The sequence below is a fragment of the Hypanus sabinus genome, chromosome 28, assembly GCF_030144855.1.
Source record: "Hypanus sabinus isolate sHypSab1 chromosome 28, sHypSab1.hap1, whole genome shotgun sequence".
Lineage (NCBI taxonomy): Eukaryota > Metazoa > Chordata > Chondrichthyes > Myliobatiformes > Dasyatidae > Hypanus > Hypanus sabinus.
In genome coordinates, this window is record NC_082733.1 from 45,722,839 (window position 1) to 45,742,791 (window position 19,953).

At 46.0% G+C, this 19,953-nt stretch overlaps 2 protein-coding genes across 2 annotated transcripts in view; both read left to right on the top strand.

Annotated features, from left to right (window-relative positions):
* The window catches only part of LOC132382679 (histidine decarboxylase-like), a 24,657-nt gene extending 20,167 nt beyond the window's left edge, over positions 1-4,490 (top strand). The window contains exon 8 of the mRNA XM_059953140.1: positions 3,810-4,490. Coding sequence (XP_059809123.1) covers positions 3,810-3,976 — 167 coding nt within the window. The 3' untranslated portion in view covers positions 3,977-4,490. The remainder of the gene's footprint in view (positions 1-3,809) is intronic.
* LOC132382329 (uncharacterized) lies at positions 4,083-19,798 on the top strand. Its single transcript, XM_059952457.1, has 4 exons — positions 4,083-4,099; positions 4,333-4,978; positions 9,969-10,070; positions 11,804-19,798. Exons 1-4 carry the CDS (start codon positions 4,083-4,085, stop codon positions 12,041-12,043), a joined length of 1,005 nt encoding a protein of 334 aa, XP_059808440.1. The 3' UTR covers positions 12,044-19,798.
* Positions 19,799-19,953: the final 155 nt, after the last annotated feature.

Here is a 19,953-nt window from a genome sequence, read left to right on the forward strand (position 1 = left end):
TGGAATTGAAATGAGTAATTAGAATCAGGTTTATTATCACTGCCTAGGAAAAGTAAAAGTATTCCCACTCTTCCCCCCCCCCCCCCGGGAAGTTTTCATGTTTTATTGTTTTACAACATTGAATCACAGATATAATTTGGCTTTTTTTGACACTGATCAACAGAAAAGGGTTCTTTCTAGTCAAAGTGAAAACAGATCTCTACAAAGTGATCCAAATTAATTACAAATATAGAACACAAAATAATAGATTGCATGTATTCACCCCCTCTAATATGACTAAACCACTAGTGCAGCAAATGGTTTTAGAGGTCACATAATTAGTTAAATGGAGATCACCTGTGTGCAGTCAGGGTGTTTAGTTATGCACCCGTGTGTATCTCGTACCTGTCACATGACCATGACGTAATTGAAGCTATGCTGGACATGAGGTAATGGTCTTGTGATGGTGGAATGATGTCATTTTCCTGCCAGTGAGAGGTCATGTGGTAGTTTTTTCAATGGGGTATAAAAGGAGAACCCCGCCCTGCGAGGTGGGGCAGTTCATGGCTGAATTCGCCACTGACTCCATGTTGCTGCATATTTTGATGTTATGATGCAGTTTTGTTTAAAACTGGAGTTTTACTTTCTGCCTTTAAGTCAAAGGTTATTGCCGACAGTTTTGCTACAATACTACCAGTTAAAATCTAGTCGGAGTGTGAAGATTCGTTGAAGTTCAGGAAGCTGAAAGATCGAAGAAAGTTGATTTTGGCCGTGAAGCAGGTTCAACCTTTATTTAATCTTCGCACGAGAAATTAATAACCTGTGTCTGTGTTAACTCCTGTTTTGCCAAAAAAAAAAAAGCAGAAAGAGTTGGATGCAGAACTTCGCTAAGGAAAGGTCAGTGTCTTCAAGCCGTTTTTTTTTCTTCAATTGTAAATCCCTTGGCAAAGCATACTTCGGCTGGGATCAGCAGTAACATTGAGAAAGAGGATTTAATTCAAGGAAAGTCTCTCCTTTAACTGACTGTAAATCATTTTGGACTCTTTGCAATACTATTTTAAATAACTGTTTTTGTATTGTCGCTTTAAGAACTGTTCAAGCTGCTGCACAGCAGCCAACTTCCGGTTAAGTTAGTCATTTGTTTACTTTTGAGGGGTTTTTTTTAGCAGAGTTTAATAAATGTTTTATTATATAAAACTTGTATCAGTTATATAATCTACTGTTTCAATTGATGTAGTAAAAATACACCTGTATCTGGAAAGTCCAGCTGCTGGTGAGTCAGTATCCTGGGGGGGGGGGGGGGGGAACTACACCATGAAGACAAAAGAACACTCCAAGCAACTCTGTGAAAAGGTTCCTGAAAAGAACAATCAGGAGATAGATACAAGAAAATTTCCAAGTCACTGAATAACCCTTGGAGTACAGTTAAGTCAATCATCAAGAAATGTAAAGAATGTGGCACAGCTGTAAATCTGCCAGAGCAGGCCGACCTCAAAAACTGAGTGACCGTGCAAAGGGACTAGTGAGGGAGGCCAACAAGAGACCTATGACAACTCTGGAGGAGTTACAAGCTTCAGTGGCTGAGATGGGAGTGACTGTGCATACAACAACTGTTGCTCGGGTGCTTCACCAGTCACAGATTTATGGGAGAGTGGCAAAGAAAAGCCACTGTTGGAAAAACACTCACATGAAATCTTGGCTAGAGTTTGCCAGAAGACATGTGGAAGACTCTGAAGTCAACTGGAAGAAGGTTCTATGATCTGATGAAAACAAAATTGAGCTGTTGGTCATCAGACTAAATGCTATTTTTGGCACAACTTAAACATGGCACATCATCAAAAACACACCATCCCTATCATGAAGCATGGTGGTGGCTACACCATGCTGTGGGGAAAGCTTGTGAAGGTAGAGGGTAAAATGAATGCAGCAAAAATATAGAGAAATCCTGGAGGATTTCTGCAAGAGAGCTGCAACTTTGGGGAAGATTTGTTCTCCAGCAAGATAAAGACCCCAACCATAAAACCAAAGCTACACAGGAATGGCCTAAAAACAACAAAGTTAATGTCCTGGAGTGGGCAAGTCAGACTCCAGACCTCAATCCAATTGAGAACTTGTGGCTGGACTTGAAAAGGGCTGTTCACTCATGATCCCCATGCATTCTGACAGAGCTTGAACAGTTTTGTAAAGAATGGGGTAAATTTGCAGTGTCCAGATGTACAAAGCTGACAGAGACCTATCCACACAGACTCGAGGCTGTAATTGCTGCCAAAGGTGCATCTACTAAATACTGACTTGAAGGGGGTGAATAGTATGCAATCAATTATTTTGAGTTTTTATATTTCTAATTAATTTAGATAACTTTGTAGAGATCTGTTTTCACTATGATAGGAAAGAGTATTTTTCTGTTGATCAGTGTCAAAAAACCCAAACTAAAGCCAGTGTGATTCAATGCTGTAAAACAATAAAACATGAAAACTTCCGGGAGGGGGGTAGGATGGGGTGAATATTTTAATAGGCACCATAATGGTGAAATTTGTTGTCTACTGGCCCAGGTTTTGAAGCTTATTGATTTATAATGAGGGGATAATGGTGTTGGACAGCGAGCTTTAATAATAAGCATGCTGGCTTTTATAACGGAATTGAGTATAGGAGTAGAGAGGTCCTTCTGCAGCTGTACAGGGCCCTGGTGAGACCCCCCCCGGAGTATTCTGTGCAGTTTTGGTCTTCAAATTTGAGGAAGGACATTCTTGCTATTGAGGGAGTGCAGCGTAGGTTCACAAGTTTAATTCCCGGAATGGCGGGACTGTCATATGTTGAAAGATTGGAGCGACTGGGCTTGTATACACTGGAATTTAGAAGGATGAGAGGGAATCTGATTGAAACATAAGATTATTAAGGGATTGGACACACTGGAGGCAGGAAGCATGTTCCTGCTGATGGGTGAGTCCAGAACTAGAGGCCACAATTTAAGAATAAGTGGTAGGCCATTTAGAACAGAGATGCAGAAAAACTTTTTCACCAAGAGGGTGGTGGATATGTGGAATGCTCTGCCCCAGAAGGCAGTGGAGGCCAAGTCTCTGGATGCATTCAAGAGAGTTAGATAGAGCTCTTACAGATAGCGGGGTCAAGGGATATGGGGAGAGGGCAGGAACGGGGTACTGATTGTGTATGATCAGCCATGATCACAGTGAATGGTGGTGCTGGCTAGAAGGGCCGAATGGCCTACTCCTGCACCTACTGTCTATTGTCTAAACATTAGCCTGACGTGTGTATTGCTGTTGTCCAGGAGATCCAAAGCCGTGTGGAGAGCCAGTGAGACCCGGTGTGGCAGTAGGCTAATTTCAGCTGGTCCAGGCCCGTGCTTAGGCAGGAATTGATTCTAGGCATAGCCAGCCTCTCAAAACACTTTATCACGGTAGATGAGAGCAACTGGGCGGTAGTTCTGCTGTTGGGAAAGCTCTGCCCAAGGATGTCGAACCGCGGCACAGCTCGGAGAGAAACTCTGAGAGGGCTTGTGCTTGCTCCCGGTGCAGATGGTGGTCTCCGATAACGTGAGCGACTGTGGGAAAGGTTCACAGTTCAGCCTGCAGACGGCAGTCCGCTGTATGGCGCACCTGTGCTTATCGGCATGTTTGTTCTATGTTATCGCCGTGTGTACCGCTCACTCTGTCAGCGTCACCGAGCAACAAATCACAGCCCACCCGGTGAGTGAATCTGGACATTGGTTGGATGGCCGGTGTCCTGGTGCTCGGCTCCAGGACCTCGCTGGTGGTACATCGGTCTCTATTGTAGGCGCTAGGGTTGTCCTGATCGCCTCACCCCACCGCCAGGTACCCGGGAAGGTCTGTGGCTTCACGTAGATGCAGCGTACGCCGGCGCCGCCCTGGTGTGTCCCGAGCTCCGCGACTGTCTCCGGGGGGTGCAGCACGCCGACTCGTTCACGTTCAACCCTGCCAAATGGATGATGGTTCACTTTGACTGCGCCGCGCTCTGGTGAGTCCGTTCTGCACCCCGGCCCACTGATCAGCGCCATACACCCACTGCCCCAAACATTCCCCATCTTGGCTCCCGCTGCGCTTGGAGATTGGCGCAGCTCTACGCGAATGAGCCAAGCTCCGAGGCTATTCCTTCCACAGCCATCTGCCCTCTGCTATCACCGAGGCTGTTCCTTCCACGGCCTCTCCCCGCGGCCATTCATTCCAAAGCACTCCTCTCTGCTATCCCTGTTGCCATTTTGCTAACTCGCAACCACAGCCATCTCCCAACCGCGATCCCCGCGGTCACTCCTATCCTCTATGGACACAACTTCCGTAGCCATTTTCCCGCTTCTATCCCAGCAACCACTCTTACCAGACCACCCCACCCGCTGCTATCTCCCGCGGCCATTCTCCCCTCCACCTGCCTAGCCCAGGCCTGTTTCCCGCAGGGTCAGAGACCAGTGGAAGCTGCAGCAGACGCTCCGAGTGGGTGCCACCTACCTGCAACACGCCGACTCGGGAACGACCGTGGACTTTATGGTGAGACCCGGAGGGCAGAGGGGAGCTGGTGTCCAGCTCTCGGGCTGGGGGGGAGGGGTGGTTCTCTCCGGAAAAACGGGAACGCATTCAGTCACCGTTACTGGCTGCATCTGGTATCACTGCCCCTGAGCCCACTTCTTAAATCGCACCCTGAGCGTGAAACCAATCCGATCCACAGTCAGAGGGGATTCCCGGGACACCAGCATTGGAGATCAGTCCCGGCCATCTCCAAGACGCTGGGATCGGCTACTCCCCGCGCTCCGAGCCGTGGACCCGCAGCATTTCCAAAGACACTGGGATTAGGGGCCCAGGGCTCTTCCGGGGCACTCGGGGGGGCAGTGGAATTGGGAACCGATGTGGAGGAGTGCTGTGTGTTCCCACAGAACTGGCAGATCCCTTTGAGCCGCCGGTTTCGATCTCTGAAGCTTTGGTTTGTGATCCGTTCGTTCGGAGTGGTTGGTTTACAGGCGCATATCCGTCACGTGAGTAGCGAAATTTGCCGCGTCCTGGCTGCTTCAGCTCGAACCGGAGCCCTCCGCTGGTCTCCTGACAGGCGCCCTCAGAGGTCTGGTCTCTGTTCCCACTGTTGCGTTAAAAACAGCCCTCTTTATCCAATGACTGCTTTGGAAAGAGTCGGTGAATGTCTCCTAATTCTTTGGGTGGGATCAAGAAGGTGGAACAAGGTTGACACCCGGTGCACATCCACTCCAGACAGAAGCAAGGAGAGGGTCAGAGCAAACTCGCTGGTCTTTTTTAATGTTAGGTCAGTGGTTCTGCGAAGGAGTTTGGATTCTCCTGGAGGCTGTCAGCAAAGATTCCAGTGAAGGGGAGGTTGAAAGTCTTAACATCCTGGGGGATTAAAACATTGCTCAGTGTATCCCTGGGCTCCCACAAACTACAGGAAGAGAACTTTGTCTCGAAGTGATTTGGGGGTATTCCGGCGCCCCAACCAGCAGCAGGAGCATACCACAGCGACGGTCGGCGACACTTGTAGGGACGAGCGAAGCGGCCATAGTTGGGAGTCGGCCAGTGGTGAGAGCAGGAGGCTTTGGCTCAAAGGAGACTTCGGCTTGAAAGAGGCATTGGCTCTGGGAAAGTTTAAGGTTCCCTTTCATTACTGGGCCTGGTGTAGTAAATGGCTGTTGTGTGTTCTTCATGCTGGACGGTGGAGTCTTGGGAGACGGAATCTCCCGGGGAACTACAGCTGTGTGAAGCGCATCCTGCTGCTGCTCCATGAAGACTGTAAGGGATCTGAGCAGCAGCTGGATGACCTTCAGCTTGTACGGGAGAGTCAGGAGATCATTGATTGGAGTTAGTCGCCCCTAAGTTGCAGGAGGCAGGTAGCTGGGTGACTGTCAGGAGAAAGGAAAGTGTGAACAGGCAGTTAACACAGAGCACTCCTGTGACCACTCCCCTCAGCAGTAAGTATACCATTTTGGATACTATTATGGGGGATGACCTTCCAGGGGAATGCTATGGAGACCAGGTTACTGGCACTAAGCATGGGTCCGTGATGCAGAAGGGAAAGAGGGAGAAGAAGGGAGCGGTGGTGATGGGGATCTTAATAGTCAAGGGAATAGACAGGAGGTTCTGTGGACGTGAACGGAACACCCGAATGGTGTGTTGTCTCTCGGGTGCCAAGGTCAGGGATGCTTCGGATCGCGTGCACAGCATTTTGGAGGGGGAGGGTGAGCAGCAAGATATATTTGTGTATATTGGTACTAATGACATGGGAAGGAAAAGTAAAGAGGTCCTGGAAAGGGAATTTGGAGAGCTGGGTGGAAAAGCTGAGAAGCAGGACCTCCAGGTTACTAATTTCTGGATTGCTGCCTGTGCCACAAGCCAGTGAACATAAAAACAGGATGATCTGGAGATAAAACCACCTGGCTGAGAAGCTGGTGCAGGGAACAGGGCTTCACTGGGATCTCTTCTGAGGGAGGTATGACCAGTATGGGTTGCACCTGAACCTGAGGGGGATCAATATTCTCATCGGCAGGTTTGATAGAGCTGTTGGGGAGGGTTTGAACTAATTTGGCAGGAGATGGGAACTGAAGTGAAGGGACTCAATCTGACTGCATGCTATCTTTGCTTTTTTACCATTCTGTCCTATCCAAGCAGGAGGGGCAGGCAGATGATAGGACGAATTTGCAGCCAGCAGGTTGAGTATCAGGGCATTAGGGATGCAAAGGGTAGCAAATACAGCTCTAAAAGTGTGGAATCTCAATGCACAGAGTATAAGAAAATAAGGTGGATAACCTATTACAGGTATGATGTTGAGGCCATCACGGAATCGTGGCTGAAGGATGGTTGTAGTTGGGAGCTGAATGTCCAAGGTTACACATTGCATCAGAGGGATAGGGAAATAGGCAGAGGGGGCAGAGGGGGTGGCATGGCTCCGCTGGTAAAATGTGGTATCAAATCAGTAGAAAGATGTGGCATAGGATCAGAAGATGTTTACTCCTTGTGGGTTGAGCTAAGAAACTGCTTAGGTAAAAGGACCATGATGGCAGTTATATACAGGTCTCCCACCAGTAGCTGGGATGTGAACCACAGATTACAACAGAAAATAGAAAAGGCAAGCCAAAAGCAGTGTTATGGTAGTCATGGGAGATTTCAACATTCAGGTGGATTAGGGAAAATCAGGTTGATAGTAGATCTCGAGAGTGAGTTTGTTGAATGCCTATGGGATGGCTTTTTAAAGCAGTTTGTTGTTGAGCCTACTAAGGGGTCAGCTATACTGGGTTGGGTGTTGTGTAATGAACCAGAGGATATTAGGGAGCTTAGGAGACAGTGATCATAATATGATTGAGTTCAACTTGAAAGCTGATAGGGAGAAAGTAAAGTCTGATGTAGCAGTATTTCAGCTGAATAAAGGAAACTATAGTGTTATGAGAGAGGAGTTGGCCAAAGTAAATTGGAAGGAGCTCCTGGCAGGGATGTCAGCAGAGCAGCAATGGTGTGCTTTTCTGGGAAAAATGAGGAAGGTGCAGGATAGATGTATTCCAAAAATGAGGAAATATAATACAACCATGGCTGACAAGGGAAGTCAAAGCTGTTGTAAAAGCAAAAGAAAGGGCATACAACAAAGCAAAAATTAGTGGGAAGATAGAGGGTTGGAAAGTTTTTAAAAACCTACAGAAAGCAACTAAAATTAGAAGGGAAAAGATAAAATATGAAGGCAAGCTAGCAAACAGTATCAAAGTGGGTAGTAAAAGGTTTTTACAAGTATGTTAAAAATAAAAGAAATGAGATTGGATATAAGACTGCTAGAAATGAGGCAGGAGAAATAATAATGGGGGACAAGGAGATGGCGGATGAACTAAATGAGTATTTTGCATCAGCCTTCACTGTGGAAAGCATTAGGACTGTGTTAGGTGTTGAAGCGTTTGAGGGAAGAGAAATGAGTTACAAGGGAGAAGGTGCTCAAAAAGCTGAAAGACCTAAGGGTACACAAGTCACCCAGACCAGATGAACTGCACCCTTAGGGTGCCACACTTGAGGTTGCTTACCAACTTAAGAGCTCATGGTATTACAGGAAAGTTATGGCATGGTTAGAGCATTGACTGATCGGAAGGAGGCAGTGAGTGGGAATAAAAAGATCTTTTTTTTCTGGTTGGCTGCAGGGGCTGGCGTTGGGACTGCTTTTTATGCTGTACATCAATGATTTAGATGATGGAATAGATGGCTTTGTTGCTAAGTTTGCATATGATATGAACATTGGTGGAGGGGGAGGTAGTGTTGAGGAAACAGGAAGGTTGCAGAAGGACTTCGATTAGGAAAATAGACAAGAAAGTGGCAAATGGTCATGCACTTTGGTAGAAGAAATAAATGTGGAGTCTACTTTTGGGAGAGGGAATCCAAAAATCTGAGATACAAAGGGACTTGGGAGTGCTTGTGCAGAACACCCTAAAAGTTTACCTCAAGAAGCCTAGAATACAAGAGCAGGGATGTGATGCTGAGGCTTTATAAGGCACTGGTGAGGCCTCACCTTGAGTGTTGTGAACAGTTTTGGGCCCCTCTAAGAAAAGATGTGCTGGAATTGGACAGGATTCAGAGGTTCACAAGGATGATTTTGGGAATGAAAGGGTTATCATACGAGGAATGTGCACCTGTACTCCCTAGAATTTAGAAGGATGAGGTGGGATCTCATTGAAACCTTTCGAATGTTGAAAGGCTTAAACAGAGTAGATGTGGAAAGGGTGTTTCCCATGGTCGGGGGGAGGGGGAACTAGAACAAGAGGGCACAGCCTCAGGCTGGAGGGGTGTCCATTTAAAACATGTGGAGAAATTTCTTTGGCCAGTGAATTTGTGGAATTTATTACCACCAGCAGCTGTGGAGATCAGGTTGTTGGGTGCATTTAAGGCAGAGCTCGCTAGTTTCTTGATTTGGACACTACATCAAACGTTACAGGGAGAAGGCCAGGGTGTGGTGCTGAGGAGGGAAAAAATGATCAGCTGTGATTGAATGGCAGAGCAGACTTGATGGGTAAAATGGCCTAATTCTGCTCCTATGTCTTATGGTCTTGTGGGGATCCTTCAAACGAATGGTTATTTAGTTACTATCTTCTGAAGTTTTGTGGAATTGTTCTTGTGGACTGGAGCAATAAGATGACCCCAGTACCTCACAACAAGGGAGAGAGACAACAGGGACCTGCGGTGAGGACAGCGCTGGAATCCACTGAAGGACGTGGTTACCTTAAAAACATTGAATTGTGTCGGCAACAGAGTTGGCAACATAAATCAAAGTGCTGAAATGCTCAGCAGTCCGTGTACTAACAAATCCAGTCAGAATTCTGAAGGATCTCTGACCATCTCTGACTCTCTTCCCACAGATATGACTTTACTGGAGCCTTCCCAGCATTTCATTTCTGGTTTTGATTTCCAGCATCTGCAGGTTTTCTGGGGAAGGCTATCTGGGCTTGACTAACTTTGCAGGTTTTCTGGTGAAATAACAGTTAGAATAGCTAGAAACCTGTAGATGTGGATTTGAATTTTCAAGTGGTTTTCAAGGCAGTTGACGGGAAAGCTAATGAGAGGCCCCTTTCTGGCCAGAATATAAACTGGGAGATGACAGGAAAATGGTGCTGAGAGGGAGAATAAATCAGCTGTGATGAAATAGCAGTGCAGATGGGTCAAGTGGCCTAATTCTACTTCTGTCATATGAGCCACATGAAGGCTAATAAACAGCTACCTTCTCATGAAGGTAATATCTCATGAAGGCTAATATCCCTTCTCACTCAAAACTGTTCCTACTAACAGAGCCTTTCAGAAAATTCTCCCAATTTTGGAGTTCCTTTCACCAACTGTAATGTCTGTCAACAGGGCTAACTCCCTTCCCTGCGTAGTGGGCAGTAGAGTGCTCCCATTTTTCCAACATTTCCACTGCCTTCCATTGCTCCCTGCGCATAAACATTGATTTGCTGAATTCTAGTGGATCAACAGTTCTAACAGATGAATCCTTTCAATGAACAGGGAATTGAGATGGCCAAGTATTTTGAGTCCTTGGTTCAAAGTGATTCAAATTTTGAAATCCCGGCCAAAAGACATCTTGGGTTGGTGGTCTTTCGTTTAAAGGTGAGGAAATTTATCAGTTAAGACTGGTCACTGCCTCTTCTATTTATGGTAATTGATTGTAAAGTATTTGTACATTTTAAGGGTATTGTAACATCCAATATTTGCTGCTGGATATCAGGAGTGAGCAGTGCATGTCATATTTGTGGCTGGTCACCTATGCTAATGCCCTGGATGCTGGTGATGAGTCACTGGACTTTCCCATTGTCTGGTCCTGGTCTGAATGCTTCACATCGAACAGTTGTGAATGGAATTGAACACAGGGCAGCAAGGTACATAACTGTAACATTTTATAACCCCAATAACCTGGGTCAATTCCCTCTGCTGTCTCAAAGGAGATTGTACATTCTCCTAGTGGCCACATGAGTACCCTCAAGGTGCTCTGGTCCCCTCCATAAGGGTTAGGGTTTGTCCAATGTGGACATGTTATGTTGGTGCTAGAAGTGTGATGACATTTGTGGGCTGCCCCAGCCCATCTTGTCATTGACTCAAAACTATGCATTTCACTGTACATAGTGACTGCTTTATTAAATCGATCCTGTACTCAAAATGGCCATTGAGTGTATGTTCGTGGTCTGCTGCTGCTGTAGCCCATCCACTTCAAGGTTTGATGCATTGTACATTCAGAGATGCTCTTCTGTACACCACTGTTATAATGTGCGGATATTTAAGTTACTGTCACCTTCCTGTCAGCTTGAATCAGTCTGGCCATTCTTACCCACAGAACTGCCGCTCACTGGATATTCTTTGGTTTTTCACACCATTCTCTGTAAAGTAGAGACTTGTGTGTGAAAATCCCCAGAAGATCAACAGGTTCCGAGATAATCAAAACACTCCATCTGCCACCAACAATCATTCCATGGTTAAAGTCACTGGGATCACTTTTTTTTTGCCCTCTTGATATTTAATTTGAACAACGACGGAACCTCTTGACCATGTCTGCATGCTTTTATGCATTGTGTTGCTGCCACGCGATTAGCTGATTAGATCTTTGCATTAATGAACAGGTGTACCGAACAAGAGGACTGTCTATTTATGTTTTGACATACAAAGCTAATCCTTGCATTGTACATCATCAGTGAACTTCCACTTTGAAGCCTTTATGATGTGCAGAATATCATTGATGAAGCAGCTAAGAATGTAGAAGAGTATAAGCCAGTAATGACAGGCCCTTCAGCCCAAATTGTCTGTGCTGATTTTCTTGCATGTGATCTGTATTCCTCCCTGTTCATCTGCATGTCTAAATGTCAGTTTCATGCGTTTCTGCAATTTTTCCCTGGTAATGTTTCACGTGCAAAATAAAAACACTTTGTAAACTGCTTTCAAACATCCCCTCTTGCCTTAAATCTTTGACTATTTGACACACCTTTACTAGGAAAAGGATTCTACTCTATCCACATCGCTCATCATTTTTCAAACTTTGTTGCACTTTGTGATGTCAGATGAAAGGTAGATCCCTTGTAACATTGAGGTAGAGAGGAATGTTGGAGTTCAGGTCCACACTTCACTGAGCCTGTCTACGCGAGTAGAGAAGGTGATAAAGAAGGTTCATGCCACACTTATCCTTCGCAGGTGAGGCTGTGGAGGGCAAAAGTGACAAAGTTAGCAGCATCAATAGTCACACCATTGAGGCTATAAGTCCAGGTTGAGTCCTGACAAATTGAACTTGAAGGTGTTGTTCTCTGTTTTGATTTCTGCGATAAGTGGCTCCAGTGAACATTTGTTTGAATAAACAGGGACCCAACAGTTTGACCGAAGAACTTCTGGCTGAACTCATCCAGTCAGGAAGCATGTACCTGGTTCCAGCCAACATCCAGCAGCTCTTCATCATCCGCTTCACCGTCACTTCTCAGTACACCACCAGTACAGACGTCCTGCGGGACTGGAACATCATCGAGCAACGTGCAGCCAAAGTCCTCAAGTCCCCAACATCAGCTGGCCTCCTGAGCGATGGAGTGGGAGGTACCACATGGTAACGATGTACCATGGCTAGGGGGGTGCTAGTGGGAGAGACTGTCAGGATAGGTGGGTCACAGAAAAGAACAGGTGTTGGTATCCGACACTTCAGGGTCATTGGTCCTCACCCATTCAACTCCCCATAATCCTCTTACCTCAGAATATCCAGGAAACTATCGGTGGGTCCACACAGCTCGTCAGGATAGAAAACATGGATACATTCCCTAAAATGAGAAAATCTGCAGATGCTGGAAATCCAAAGCAACACACACAATGCTGGAGGAAGGCAAAAGTAGACAGTCAACATTTCAGGCCGAGACCCTTCATTGGGACTGGAAAGGAAGGGGAGAAGTCAGAATAAGAAGTTGGGGAGAGGGGTGGAAGATGTGATAGGTGAAACTGGGAGGGGAGAGGGGGTGAAGTGAAGAGCTGGGTAGTTGATTGATGAAAGGGCTGGAGAAGTGGGAATTTGATAGTAGAAGACCAAAGAGCATGGGGGAAAAGGGAAGGGAAGGAGTACCAGAGAGAGGTGATGGGCAGTTAAGAGAAGATGTGTGAGAGAGAAACTAGAATAGGGAATGGTGAAAGGGGGGGGGGGGGAAATTACTATAATTGATGTTCATGCCAACAGTTTGGAGGCTACCCAGATGGAATACCTATATAAAGTGTTGATCCTCCAAGCTGAATGTGACCCAATTCTGGCAACGCAGATCATGGGCTGATGTGTCAGAATGGGAAGTGGAAGTAGCATTGAAATGGGTGGCCACTGGGAAATCCCACTTTTTGAGGCGGATGGACCGAAGGTGCTCAAAGTGGTCTCCCAATCTACGTTGGGTCTCACCAATGGCCACACCAGGAGCACTAGAGACAGTAATGACCCTAACAGACTCGCAGATGAAGGGTCACCTCTCCTGCAAGGACTGTTTGGGGCCCTGAATGGTAGTGAGGGAGGTGGTGTAGGGACAGGTGTAACACTTGTTCTGCTTGCAAGGAAGGAGATCAGAGGGGAGGGATAAGGGGAGGGTAGCATGCCAAGGTTCAAAAAGGGAGAGAAAAACTTTCAACAGTCTTTTCAATCGAAGCAAGAGGCTGAGAGAGGAAGACTGAAGCATCACTGAGAGAAGGTCGTTTTTCTCTAACAGCTTGGGGAAAAGAGGCTAGACTGTGCAGGCGTGTGACATAGCGTGCCAAGGTTTAAAAGAAAGACCGCCATATACAGCAGCCATCATTGGAGTGGACTGAGTCAGAGTGGGACAGCTTTGGCTTAATCAGGCTTCAGCGAGAAACGGGCAGAGGCGAGGGTAGGTTCTGGTAAGTTTCTGTTTTTTTTTGGTTCAGACTAGAGAATATGCCAGGCAGGATGCTGGAATGCTCCTCTTGCAGGATGTGGAAAGTCAGGGAGATCTCTGGTGTCTCTGACAATGACACCTGCAAGAAGTGCATCCAGCTGCAGCTCCTAACAAACCATATTAGGAAACTGGAGCAAACTGGAGCAGGAGCTGGGTGACCTCCGGATCATTCGGGAGAATGAGGAGTTTATAGATAGTAGCTTCCGGGAGGTAGTTACACCTAAGGAATGGGGCACAGGTAATTGGGTTACCGTCAGGCAAGGGAAGGGGAAAGGGCAGGTAGTGCAGGGTTCCCCTGTGGCCATTTCCCTCCAAAACAGGTATACCGATTTGGATACTGTTTGGGGGAGGGGGGGAAATGGCTTACCTGGGACAAGCTGTGGCAGCCGGATCTCTGGCACTGAGTCTGGTTCTGCAGTGCAGAAGGGAGGGGGGAAGAAGGGGAGAGCGGTAGTATTATGTGACTCCCTAGTCAGGGGTACAGACAGAAGATTCTGTGTTCATGACAGAGACTCCCAGATGGTTTGTTGCCTCCCGGGTGCCAGGGTCAGGGATGTCTCTGATCACGTGCACAGCATTCTGAAGTGGGAGGGTGATCAGCCAGATGTTGTGGTACACAGAGGTACCAATGACATAGGTAGTAAGAGTCAGGAGGTCCTGAAGAGTGAGTACAGAGAGTTTGGTAGGAAGTTGAAAAACAGGACCTCTAGAGTAGTAATCTCCAGATTGCTGCCTGTGCCATGTGCCAGTGAGGGTAAGAGTAGGATGCTCTGGCAGATGAACACGTCTGAGAAACTAGTGTAGGGGGCAGGGTTTCAGATTTCTAGATCATTGGGACCTCTTCTGGGGCAGGTGGGACCTGTACAAGAGAGAAGGGTTACACCTGAACTACAAGGGGACCAATATACTTGCAGGGAGGTTTGTAGTGTTATTGGGGAGGGTTTAAACTAGATTTACAAAAAAGCTGGATGAACTCAGCAGGTCGGGCAGCATCCGTTGAAAGCAGTCCTGACGAAGGGTCTCAACCCGAAACACTGACTGCTTCTTTCAATGGATGCTGCCTGACCTGCTGAGTTCATCCAGCTTTTTTGTACGTCTTGATTTGACCACAGTATCTGCAGTGTACTTTGTGTTTAAACTAGATTTGCAGGAGGATGGGAACCAGAGTGCTAGAGTAGATAGTGGAACGAGGGTAAAAATGTTAGTAGTTCATGCAAAGTCAGAAATAGTAAGGTTGTGTGTGGTGGTAATAATTTTCTGAGGTGAGTATATTTCAATGCGAGGAGTATTGTGGGAAAGGCAGAAGAGCTGAGGGCCTGGATTGACACATGGAATTATGACATTATAGCCATGACTGAAACTTGGCTACAGGAGGGGCAGGACTGACAGCTCAATGTTCCAGGGTTCCGATATTTCAGACGTGATAGAGGCAGAAGGATGAAGGATGGGGTGGGGTGGGGTGGGGGGGGGGGTGGCTTTGCTAGTCAGAGAAAATATTACAGCAGTGCTTCGGCAGGACAGATTAGAGGGCTTGTCTACTGAGGCCATATGGGTGGAGCTGAGAAACAGGAAAGGTATGACCACATTAATGGGGTTGTATTATAGACCACCCAATAGTCAGTGAGAATTGGAGGAGCAAATCTGTAGAGAGATAACAGACAACTGCAGGAAACAATGTTGTGATAGTAGGGGATTTTAATTTTCCACATATTGATTGGGACTCCCATACTGTTCTAGATGGGTTAGAGTTTGTAAAATGTGTCCAGGAAAGTTTTCTAAATCAATATATAGAGGTACCAACTAGGGAGGATGCAATATTAGATCTCCTATTAGGAAATGAATTAGGGCAGGTGACGGAAGTATGTGTAGGGGAACACTTTGGTTCCAATGATCATAACGCCATTAGTTTCAACTTGATCATGGATAAAGATAGATCTGGTCCCCGGGTTGAAGTTCTAAACTGGAAAAGGGCCAAATCTGAAGAAGTGAGAAAGGATCTAAAAAGCGTGGACTGGGACAGGTTGTTCAGGCAAGGATGTGATTGGTAAGTGGGAGGCCTTCAAAGGAGAAATTTTGAGAGTGCAGAGTTTGTATGTTCCTGTCAGGATTAAAGGCAAAGTGAGTAAGAATAAGGAACCTTAGTTCTCTAGGGGTATTGGAGCTCTGATAAGAAGAGAGATGTATAACATGTATAGGCAACAGGGAGGAATTAAGATGCTTGAGGAATATAAAAAGAGTAAGATAATGAGAAAGAAATCAGGAGGGCTAAAAGAAGACGTGGCAGTCAGGGTGAAGGATAATCCTAAGAGCTTCTACAGATAAGTTAAGAGCAAAAAGACAGTAAGGGATAAAATTGATCGTCTTGAAGATCAGAGTGGTCGGCTATGTATGGAACCAAAAGAAATGGGAGAGATATTAAATGGGTTTTTTGCATCTGTATTTACTAAGGAAACCGGAATGGAGTCTATGGAAACAAGGCAACCAAGTAGGGAGGTCATGGAACTTATACAGATTAAAGAGGAGGAGATGCTTGCTGTCTTGAGGCAAATCAGAGTAGATAAATCCCCAGGACCTGACAGGTTATTCCCTCTGACCTTGAAGGAAACTAGTGTTGAAGTTGCAGGGACCCTGGCAGAAATATCTAAAATGTCGATATCCACAGGTCAGGTGCCGGAGGATTGGAGGATAGCTCGTGTAGTTCTGTTGTTTTAAAAAAAAAAAGGCTCAAAAAGTAAGCTGGGAAATTATAGGCCAGTAAGTTTGACATCGGTAGTAGGTAAATTATTGGAAGGAATACCAAGAGATAGGATCTACAAGTATTTGGATAGACTGGGACTTGTTAGAAAAAGTCAGCATGGCTTTGTGCGTGGTAGGTCATGTTTAACCAATCTATTAAAGTTTTTCGAGGAAGTTACCAGGAAAGTGGTTGAAGGGAAGGCAGTGGATGTTGTCTACATGGACTTCAGTAAGGCCTTTGACAAGGTCCCGAATGGGAGGTTAGTTAGGAAGATTCAGTGGCTAGGTATACATGGACAGGTAGTAAATTGGATTAGACATTGGCTCAATGGGAGAAGCCAGAGAGTGGTAGTGGAGAATTGCTACTCTGAGTGGAGACCTGTGAATAGTGGTGTGCCAGAGGGATCAGTGCTGGGTCCATTGTTGTTTGTCAATGATCTGGATGATAATGTGGCAATTTGGATCAGCAAATTTGCTGATGATACAAAGATTGGAGGTGTAGTGGACAGTGAGGAAGGTTTTCAAAGCTTGCAGAGGGATCTGGACCAGTTGGAGGAATGGGCTGAAAAATGGCAGATGGAGTTTAATGCGGACAAGTGAGGTATTGCACTTTGGAAGGTCAAACTGAGGTAGAACATACAAGGTAAATGGTAGGACACTGAGAAGTGCAGTAGAGCAGAGGGATCTGGGAGTACAGGTACATAATTCCCTAAAAGTGGCGTCACAAGTAGATAGGGTTGTAAAGAGAGCTTTTGGTACATTGGCCTTTATAAATCAAAGTATTGAGTATAAGAGTTGGAATGTAATGGTGAGGTTGTTTAAGACATTGGTGAGACCAAATTTGGAGTATTGTGTGCAGTTTTGGTCACCTAATTACAGGAAGGATATTAATAAGGTTGAAAGAGTGCAGAGAAGGTTTACAAGGATGTTGCTGGGACTTGAGAAACTGAGTTACAGAGAAAGGTTAAATAGGTTAGTACTTTATTCCCTGGAGCGTAGGAGAATGAGGGGTGATTTGACAGAGGTATATAAAATTATGACGGGTACAGATAGAGTGAATGCAAGCAGGCTTTTTCCACTGAGGCTAGAGGAGAAAAAACCTCCGAGGTGAAGGGGGAAAAGTTTAAAGGGAACATTAGGGCACTAGAACACTGTTCTTCATGCAGAGTGTGGTGGGAGTGTGGAATGAGCTGCCAGATGAAATGGTGAATGTGGGCTCACTTTTGACATTTAAGAAAAACTTGGACAGGTATATGGATGAGAGGGGTTTGGAGGGATTTGGCCCAGCTGCAGGTCAGTGGGACTAGGCAGAAAATTGGTTCGGCACAGCCAAGAAAGGCCAAAAGGCCTGTTTCTGTGCTGTGATGTTCCATGGACAAGTGGACAAGGGAGTCGCGTGGGGAGTGATCCTGTGGAAAGCAGAATGGGGGGGGGGGGAGGGGAAGTGCTTAATGAGCGGATCCCATTGGAGATGGCAGAAGTTACAGAGAATTGTGTGTTGGATGCAGAGCGGAAGGTGAGGACAAGGAGCACCCTATTCCTGGTGTGCCAGTGGGAGGATGGAGTGAGGGCAGATGTGCACGAAATGGAAGAGATGCCACTGAGGGCAGTGTTGATGGAGGAGGAAAGGAAGTCCCTTTATTTGAAGGAGGACATCTCAGTTGGTTAGGTTGGAGGACCAACACCTCGTATTCTGCCTGGGTAGGCTCCAACCTAATGGTATGAACATAGATTTCTTGAACTTCCGGTAATATCCCGCCACCCCACCCTCTCCTTCACCATTCCCCATTCTTGTTTCCCTTCTCACACCACCTCTTCTTGCTTTCCCATCACCACCTCCTGGTGTTCCTCCCTTCCCTTTCTTCCATGCTCTTTTGTCCTCTTGTCAGATTTCTCCTTCTCCAGTCCTTTATCTCTTTCACCAATCAACCTCCCAGCTCTTCACTTCACCCCCCCTCCCAGTTTCACCTACCACCTGCCTTCTTGTATTGCTTCCTCCCCTCACCCCCACCTTCTTACTCTAATTTCTCCCCTTCCTTTGCAGTGCTGAAGAAGGGCCTCGGCCCAAAATGTCACCTTTTCCATCGACGCTGCCTGGTTAGCCAAGTTCCTCCAGTATTTTGTGTGTGTTGCTTTGGATATGTTCCCTGCATGTTCACGTGCCTGTCTAAAAGCCTTGACTATTGCTTTCCCCCATCTCCCCTGGCAACACGTCCAAGGCATGCTGGTGTCTGTTATTTTAAAAATGCCTCATAACTATAAGCCTGTGCTTTCCAGCATTTGACATTCCCACTCTTAGGTGTGGGGGAACTCTACCCTAAGCCTCTCAATTTCTAAACGTCTGTCTATACATCCGAGTCTCCTCTGCTCCAGAGAAAACAAGCCACATGTCCAACCTCTCTTTATAGCCGATACACTCCAGTCTCGGCAGCATTCTGGTGAACTACCTCTGCACCCTTTACATCCTTTCTGTAATGTAACACTGCTGCAATATGACTTGGCAAATTTCTCTTCCACTTGATCTCCCAAAGTACACCACCTTAAAATCCAGATTAAATTTCACCTGCTATTTCTGACCATATTTGCCACTGATCCTTTGACAACCCTTTAACAACTTTCTTCCCTATCCACAGCTCATTACCTCTGTGTCATCTGCAAGCTTACTAATCAACATTTTTGTCCAAATCAGAGCAAGAGGTCCCAGGACTGATCCCTGTAGAATACCACTTGGACACAGAAGTTCAGGCAGAATAACACACCACCACTGCCCTCTAGCCACACCAATGTAGAATCCAATACACCCAGCCACCTTAACCTGGATCAACATACCATGAGGTACATCATTGAAAACATTGCAAAATGCATATAGACAACATTCTCTGCCCTACCCCTATCAATTGTTTTCTTCATCTCCTCAAAAATCTCCAAGTTTGTAGGGCATGTGCTCTCCTGCACAATACACCCTTTTGACTTGGTTTCTCAGACACTGGTGAATTGCTTTTCCTTATGGGCATTTTCTGCCTTACACAACACAGAACACACTTATTTTGCAATTTAAGCACCATCTCTAGGGTTCCCAACCTGGGGTCTATAGACACTTCGCTTAATGGTTGGAAATTTTTCCCCCCACCCCGCTGTGCTAACCCTAATGCACGGTCACCTGCTCCCCCTCATTCACTTCAATGTGCTTTTTTCCATCACTAACAACCAATGTTCTCAACATCCACTTGATTTAAGGCTCTACTACTAACAGTGGAGAAAAATGAGAGGGGATCTCACTGAAACATTTTTAAGATCTGAGGGGCATTTACTGTTGGACACTGGGAGGATATCCCATTGAATAAGCGAACACTCATTCATTCAAGATACAGAGGGATTTCTTCCTTCAAATAGTTGTGGATCTTTGGAATTGCCCAGTCCCATTGTGGACAGTCATTTTCATAGTACAAATGTTCAGACAATTAAACTTCAGGGAATTGAGGCATACAGGGAGTGAGTAGGTGGGGCTGATTCACCCACCCCTACTCTGGTTTTGATCTCAAGTACCTGTACTTGGCAAAAGGCAAATGTGTTTGAGTTTACCTGTTAATTTAACCATCCCAGAGGCCAATGGAAAATAAAAAAAATTATCGACATACAGAGCTGGTCATCATTTCTCAAGTACATTTCTCAAGTGCCTGTGACAAAACTCACAGGGGAGGGGAGCTCATCGGGGATTTCTCCCCACACACCAAATCAGTGGATATCTGAGGCTTAAGTTTCTGGGTCATGGAACATTCTGCTGTTGCAAAGGATACAATTTCAAAGACCTTTTTAAACACATCTAGTAATTTATTTTTATTAGT